Source organism: Lupinus angustifolius, chromosome LG11 (assembly GCF_001865875.1).
Source record: "Lupinus angustifolius cultivar Tanjil chromosome LG11, LupAngTanjil_v1.0, whole genome shotgun sequence".
Taxonomy (NCBI): Eukaryota; Viridiplantae; Streptophyta; class Magnoliopsida; order Fabales; family Fabaceae; genus Lupinus; species Lupinus angustifolius.
This window is the reverse complement of record NC_032019.1, coordinates 17,478,751-17,487,673: the sequence shown is the minus strand read 5'-3', so window position 1 is coordinate 17,487,673 and position 8,923 is coordinate 17,478,751. Positions and strand designations below refer to the sequence as shown.

Below are 8,923 nucleotides of genomic sequence, written 5' to 3'. Positions count from 1 at the left end.
AACGTAAACGCTTGTTTTAGTTATTACATAATATATATTTATGAAATTATTTAATTTTACTTTGTAAGATACAACTAGAGTAAATATTACATGAAAATGATCCAAATTTTTAACATAAATTATGTTAGTTTTTTATACATAACACAATTTGGTCATACATATACGTAAAAGGCAATTAGTTATTACTTCAAAAAATATTCTAAATCACCGACCAATATTATTAAAATAGAATATTAATGTGTGTAATTTGACACAACAAAAACTCATATTTAGTAAGTAAATTAAGTTATTTGCTATTCCATTCTCAAAAGTTGAACATAATATAACAACTAAATAATTTTAAAGAATTTTGATATTCAACAACGCTCTTTCAAGAAAACGATGTTGATTTAAATCTATTCAACAGTGTTTGCTAAAACGAGTATTGTTAAAAGTGATATATCAACATCGCTCATTACAATAAGCACTCTTAAAAGTCACACATTTAACATGTTTGCTTTAGTGAGCACTGTTAAAAGTCATACATTCAAACAACGTATTTCTTTTAGTGAACGTGAATCTTTGCAGATTTAAAAAGAAAACCTCACACTAAATAATTCACATATCATTTAGTATTATATTGCTCTTACTCTTCTTCTATTAGTTTCTCTCTCTTCAAGCAAGTTATTAGTTTTTGGTTTTTCTATTCGAGTATAAGGTGAATCGCTATCTTATTTTACCTCATTTATTTCTCTTTGATTCATTCTTGTTGCTTGCATTTACATCTACGTTAATGAGTTATTTAATAATATAGGAAATGTAAGATTGAATTCAGGTGGAGCTTTTGGTGATTTACGAAACTTGAAATATCTGTATGTATTTCTTGTATTTGGCTATTATTTTTTCATCCATATTTTCTATGTAAATTTTGATTTGATTCTTATTATATTATATAAACTATGTTTTTTGTCATCTTATTTCTTCTATTAAGGGAGATAAGAAATTCATGGATTTGTCCTCTACATCTTTATCATCTTCGTCCATTTCATTATTGCATATAATCTTCTCGGCTAATGAATTTGAACTAAGAAAGACAAGTTCATGCAATGTTTTATGAATTGGGTTTTCATAATGATGTTTCTATTGTCAAATTTCTTGTAAATATGATGGAATTGGGCATGCTTGTTATGTATTTGATATAATGTCTGAGAGGGATTTTGCCTTATTTATAAAGTAGACATTTAACAACAATACTTTAGAGAGCACGGTTAAATGTTTACTTTCTATAGCGCTTCAAAAACATTGTTGAATCTAACCCTATACACAAATGCAGTCACAATTTTAAGCGTCGTTGTTTTGTTATTACAACGTATTGATTTAACTCATACCAGTTCACAATGAATGTTTTGATAATGAACATACAAATGATATTCGTACAGAAAGTAAAGAATGATGATTATATATCATGAGTTAAACTTTGACATATAGAGTTTCTTCTAAACTTTGGTCTATACTACCATTACTATAAACTAACATATATTATTTTTGATAGTGTCCAAAGGTTTAAAAATTAAAGTAAAATCACATATTATATTGTGTTAGGAAGTGAGAGTCCAATAGAAATAAGAAATTTAATAAACGTGTTATGTTAAAAATCGTATATGTGGACTTGACATTATGTCTTAACTCAAACATAAAACACTAGATCTATTAGTTTGGTTGAATTAAGCATAATAAATATATTAAAAAATTATATATTAATATCAAATCATATATTTTAGAAAAATAGATTAATAGGTTAATATTTAAATAAACATTTTTTAATATTAAGGGGACACCCGCAATAACCCACAATTGGATTAGGATAGATTTGGGATGCAACTTCACATGCATAAATTATAGCTGGGATTTTTTATATACATTAATTGTACTCGGCATTTTCCGGTTTAGTCCAAACCATGTGTGGACTAACTTGAACCCATCCAAGTAACGTTTTTTATAGCTCTAATTTTAAATATTGAAGATGGTTATTGTCAGGGATTAAAGGAATAAAGGTGACCATTTTTTATCATGACTCATCAAGTACGAACGAAATATTCTCTATTATGAAACCTAATTCCAAGCCAACTTATGTTAGGTGCCCCATTTTTTTGTATTCTTGAATAAATTGATAATTTTCATAATAATTACAATATTTCCAAACTCTTTATATTCTCCAAACCCAAAATCATAGATTTCTAAAATAGAAGCTTCATGAATAGACTCATAACACAGATTGAATTCCCAGACTAAAACAAATTCTATTCTTATAAACAATACTTGTTAAAAGAGACATATGAATTAGTTCTTTACCCATAGGATGAATGAATACCTTTGGTTATACAAAAAAAAAGCAACACAATAATTGAAGGAAAATAGGATTTGAGTGACAAACATGAAAACTAGCTTTCATTAGACTTTGTGTAAAAATTTCATCTTAAAATCAGTTCACATTGAGAGAAGTAGGTCAATGGTATTTAACAATTCTTGAGAAAATGAGACATGTAATGTGAAATTATCATTTTTTCTCCATCTAAGTCTAGCAGACTAGGTAATAAGTTAGTTACCTTTGATCCAATATCAAATAATATCTTTTGGCTTACGACAAATTGATGTTTTGCTCTAATGTTATTGTGTTGCTCTAATTGATAGTTGAATATATATGTAAATCATTCTTGAGAAAATGTGATAAATAAAATGTGAGACTATCTTTGGACACATTATTACTCTTGAAGCTATCATCCCTGTCGTCACTGCCTGAGTGCGTTTTTGTCATCGCTGACTCTTCTACATTCTCATTTGTCATGCGTGTCTGCCTCAAAGCTCAAATGCATTTGGGATTTGTGACCGGGTGTTTGCCATTTGTATTGTGAATGTTCCTCTGTCGTGCTCATGTGCTTGGGTTCGAACTTCCTTTCCTAAATTGGGCCTAGGCAGTAGTATTATTATAAAATGGCCAATGGGCAATGGAATAAATATTTTGGGTTAATGGAGACAATTTTTATGTCATACTCACCAATAATAACATGTAGACAAGACATGATCCAATTTTCCGGTGCTAGTCTCAGCTAATTTGCTAACTTCAGCATCTCTATGTTAGTTAATGCGGCTAGTTATTTCCTTCGCACAATAATCCTGGGAATGGGACCCACGTCATTTCTCATACCCTGTCACAATGCATGAGCTCCTTTCATTGTTTCACTTCATTCAAAAAAAAGTTGAGGGAGGGATACTCTATCCCAAAAGGACCATGTCCCTATATCTCTATCTAATAGAGTGACACTGTATCTTTACTTAATAGAATAATACTAAATAATATAAATAAAAAAATTTATAATTTTATTTTTATTTTCCTAATAAAGTAAGATATTTTGATTGACCTGATATACAAATAGAAAACGAATTTAGATAGAAGATATTCATCCGAAATTGAGAACCATGAACACTTAATCTTGTGACCTCTCATCTACCTATTACCTATCCCAAAATCATCTCCGCAACATGTCTAATCCTAAGGAATTTTGTCAGTGAAAAATAAAATTAAGTTATACGTAAATTTTTTATTAAAAAAAGGTTATGCATTGATGATATATGAGTTTTATATATTGTTATTATATTATCCATCATTGATATTTAATTGTTATTGTTGACTTTTCAAAAAAAATATATAATCCAAATTAATGGTGAATCGTGAAATGTGTATAAATCTTTCCCGTATATAAATTTTATATTCTTTTTATTATATATCAAAATTTCATTAAATGAATTATGGTTTGGAATTAATAGTATATGAAGTGATAGAAAAAGTGAGACAACAGATATAATCCAACTTAGGTTAGACATATGTTGTCTCACTATTTTATACAACTTTATACACTATAAGATACAATTTGACATAAAAATATTTAATAATTACATACTTAATTTAAATAATTTTTTACAACTTTAATTTTTGTACATATAATCATACAAAAAGTGATAGAAGAGATGTGGTCCATTATTTACGTATGTTCTTGTTCTCCTTGCTCTCTCTTATCACTTCATCTAAAGTACCAAAAGCACTGTTCTGTCCTCTTCACCATCAACTTCTCTTTATTTATTTTCCATACTGTACCAAACTTTCTTATCTTTGCTTCTTGCACTCACACTCACAAACACTTCAGCCTTCTTCTCATTTTTTCTTTCACATTTCATGACTAGTCCACGTCACGCTCTTCTTCTCTTATACCATTTCATTCTTCTTTTCTCATCCCAATCTCTTCAACAAAACCAAAACATTAACCCTTTCGATCTCAAAGCCCTTCTCTCAATTAAAAACACTCTCACCGAACTCTCACCAACTGCACCTTTCTTCTCCACATGGAACCTCACCGCACCAGATCCCTGCTCCTCCTTCTACGGCGTTACATGCTCCTTCAACCGAGTCACCATTCTCTCACTCGGCACCAACTCGTTCAAACTCGCCGGCTCATTACCCCGCTCTATCTCCTCCCTCACCGAGTTAACTCAGCTCATCCTCTCCCCAGGAATCGTAACCGGTCCAATCCCACCCGAACTAGGTCAACTCACCCATCTCCGAGTCATCTCGTTGCCCAATAACCGCTTCACAGGTTCCATTCCCACTTCATTTTCTTCCCTCAAAGCCCTCCACACTCTTGACCTGAGTAACAACCAACTCGCTGGGTCAATCCCACCGAGTCTAACCGAGTTACCACAGCTCAAGGTTCTAATCTTAGCCTCAAACTCACTAACCGGCGAGTTGCCAGAAAACGTTTCCGCGCCGTTACTCCATCTTGATTTGAAGAACAACGACCTACAAGGACCGTTACCAACGTCAATGACGTCATCACTCCGTTATCTATCGCTATCAAATAATAGAATGTGGGGTCCACTCACCAACGGCTTTGAATCACTATCAGAGTTAGTTTTCCTCGACCTGAGCATGAACCAGTTTAATGGGCCAATCCCGGCCCAACTTTTATTCAGGCCCACACTTTCTTCTCTCTTTTTGCAACGGAACAATTTCTCTGGTGGGCTTCCAGAAAGATCCAATAAAGGGTCCTTATCGTACAGTCCAGGATCGATCATTGATCTTAGTCATAACTCATTGAGTGGTGAAATATCAACGGTTTTTGAAGGAGTTGAGAGTTTGTTTTTGAATAATAACCGTTTCAGTGGGAAGGTGCCTGAGGAGTATGTTAACAGCGTGTGCAACGGTAGCACCAGAACATTGTACCTTCAGCATAACTACTTTACGGGGATTTCGCTGAAGGTCGGAATGGTGTTGCCCGATGCGGTTTCATTGTGTTTGTCCTATAACTGTATGGTTCCGCCGGCGGACCTGATGACGTGTCCGGCCAGTGCTGGGGGACAGTTGTCAAGACCGGTGGCGCAGTGTTCTGTGTTTAATAGTGGCAGTAACATGGGTTAATTGGTCCTAGGAGGTTATTATGAAGTAGGGTTGAAAGTTGGGTATACTAATTTTTATTTTTACCATTAATTCTGTTTAGTGATAATGTAAGCCCTATTTTTGTTATTATAGAGTAGAACGAGTGTCAAAAGAGACTAAGGGTGTGTTTGTACAGATCAAATGTTTCCATTTTATTACAAATAGTGGTCGTGGTAAGAGTTTTATTGTATTTTACATTATATTTGTAAGGCAAATCCCATTACCCGATCCCTTAATTTATTTTTTGGTTAGTATTTAGTTCCTTAAAGATTTTTTACTATCAAATAAATTTCTGAAGTTTCAAACGTCTACAAACAAAAGTGAAAAGTATGAGACAACTAAAAAAATCAGTATATAGTTTCTGCTTAATAATATATGTCACGAAATGTTTTATTCTATTTTAGTAAGGAGAAGGAAACATAGGAATATGTATTTTGTTTACATGATGAGCTATAAATTTTAAATGATGTAACATTAGATGAGACAAAATTATGAATATATGGGATAAGTGATCTTTATCCATCCTCTCTAACCAAACTTTCTACAACTCTGTCTAATCATATCCATGAAGCTAGCCATTCTATTGTATTATTCCTTTATCAAACCCACAATGGTACTTCAAATCCATGAATTTATAATAAGTAAAAGACCATTTTCCTCATAGAGGTTGATTCAATTGAAATGCATTGAACTAATGGCTTCACAAATTTGATATCATCTAAAGTCTTGGCACAACCTAGTCGCCTTTGAACCCCGGGACCACCATGAGTCGCCCTCTTTCCAATTGACACCAGCAGTTGCTATGGTGGTGATTTGTTGAGGACCACGATCAACCATCATAACAAGCTTCATAGTACTAACAGCATCTTGGTTCTACTTTAGAAATCAAGTAATAACAAAAGATGTATTTATTTATTGAATGATTAAAATGATACTAAATTTAATGGATTTAATGAATTGATAACGAATGAATTATAATGAAATTAACCATTATATTATTATATATAAAATATAAGAGACTTAACTTTATTTAACTCCTAACTATCTAATCAACTTATTTTATAAATATTTATTAACCATAAATAACAAAATATATTTCGATACTATTGTCCAGTAAAACCCCTTGTTGTCTAGTGTCTACTTTAGTCATGTCTGTGTTGTAGAAATTTATGATGATAAATATTGATCAAACTCAATATAAGTCATTTGATGTGGTGTATTATATGTGCAAAAGTTGTTATAAAAATGATAGAATAATAATAATAATAATAAAAAATAACTAATAAGGTAAACATAAATTAAAAATAAATTCAAATAAAATAAAAAAACTAAATCTTGGATATGATAATTCTCTATCAATCTAACTATCTCTAATAAATGTGAGGTCTTTGAGCCACCATCAGCCTTAGATGGCGACTTTGGTACCATAGACCGAAACCATGTTCTATTTTAATTTATGAGTTTTCTTTGTTACTCATTTGCTTTATCATATGGGGTTGTACCCCGATTTATTGGCAGTGATTATAGTAGTGGTAGGATATTGAAGGGTGTTTGGACTTTGAAATTCTTGGTTTGGGTTTTGCTTGTTGTGTGGTGGTGAGAATGGTTGTAAGGTGATGGATTCTAGGGATGTGAGTAAAACAAAGGGGAGGAGGAAGAAGAAGAATTAGGATAAGGTATAGCTAGTGTGGAGGAAGATGAAGATATTGTAGGGAATCATATAGAAAATAATTGCATTATAAAAAATTGAATGTAATATCTATGTACCGTTAGTTTAAAGATATTTATACATAGTCATTATAATATTTATTGGAAGAGTCAATTATAATTAAATATGAATAATATAATAATAGTGTATACATCTCAATACATTGTGGATACAACATTTTTTTCTCAAAAACTATTCACCGGACGAAAGGACTTTCAGATTATGTTTCAAAGTTCCAAGAGGAAAACGAACAACAGGATTAAGAATTAAAGATTAGTGAGAAAACGAAGCAATTGTATCATAGTCTTTATAGAAGTCCACACGACCACATCCACTAGAAAAACGTGCGTGCACCTTGTTCTAGAAGAGACAAGACTCTAAGTGATTCTTATTTTTTTATAAAATGGGTTTTAACATCTCATATTCTATTTATAAGAATGCAGCGGAAGCACTCTCAGGGAATATAAGAATATCGAATGGGTTAAATATATGTTTATGACCCTCAAGCTATGTCTTGCATTTTTAGGTTATAATAATTAAATATATTAACTTATTATGTGACAATAATATTTAAATTATTGGTCTCTTTGTCCATATATCATCTAATTAAAGTAAAGGTGTTGAGTTGTCATACTTGTATATTCAATTTTACGATTCTTGATATCCGAGAAGACTTTCTAGAAATAAATATCTCATATTTATCATTTTAAAGTATACCCATATATCAAGTGATATGTTGATATTTACTCTCATTACATATGAGAGACAAATGACATCTACATAACTTACATTCTTCTACACGATTCATGTTTGACACAATCATCCCCATTACAATCACCCTGTTATCGATAACGATTAACGACATTAACATATAGAATTTTGAAAGCTTAAATGCATGTTAGTTTGAAGACTATGGATATCATAGTTTTAATGAAGACCAAATTTATAAGACAATATATTGCCACATAAAAGGACATGTAATTATTTTAAATGTAAGTATGCATCATATAGAGAGATTGTAAATACAAGCATGTATCACATGGATTTTGACGAAGACAAAGTTTAAAGACAACTTTGAAGATATTGACAAATAAACAAACAATAAATCAAAGGCTCAAGTTCACTCAAAGTTAAAGCATTCAAGAAGATCTATAAGGCTAAAAGTATTTTCTATTATCTTATGTCTTAAAATGTTTGATTGGGTAGAGTCTAGGTTAGGTGGACGTTAATGAAAGTCTCACAAACTAAAATATGATCATAACTAATAATGAGACTTACATGTATACATATATAATTTACATGCACATGCATGAATACATGATCACATGATTTTGATGTATTAAAGAAAGTTTAAATCATACATCATTCAAAATCATGCATCATACTTTTACAAATCATGTAGGATGTTATATCACACTAAAGTAACTTTTCAGAAAACCCTTAATCGATTAAGGTTTAGTTAATCGATTAAGTTATGCAAAACGGGAACTCGTTAATCGATTAAGTTAAGGGTTAATCGATTAATGGAAATTACAGTATCTGAAATCTTGATTTTCAAAGATTTTTAATCAATTAAATAGAATGTTTAATCGATAAACTATACTAGAAAATAAAACTGTATTTTAAACCAACTTTTCTCATTTGCATCTCATAATGAAATTCAGATTGATTTTAACTTTCACATCAAAAGATAGATTTTCTAATGTGTTTCTGAGAAAGAGAGAAAAGTGTTTTGATACACAAGAAAC

General features: G+C 31.2%; 1 protein-coding gene across 1 annotated transcript; it reads left to right on the top strand.

The window, feature by feature from the left end:
* Positions 4,045-5,687, top strand: LOC109359109 (leucine-rich repeat receptor-like serine/threonine-protein kinase BAM1). Its single transcript, XM_019603634.1, has one exon. It carries the CDS (start codon positions 4,211-4,213, stop codon positions 5,447-5,449), a length of 1,239 nt encoding a protein of 412 aa, XP_019459179.1. The 5' UTR covers positions 4,045-4,210; the 3' UTR covers positions 5,450-5,687.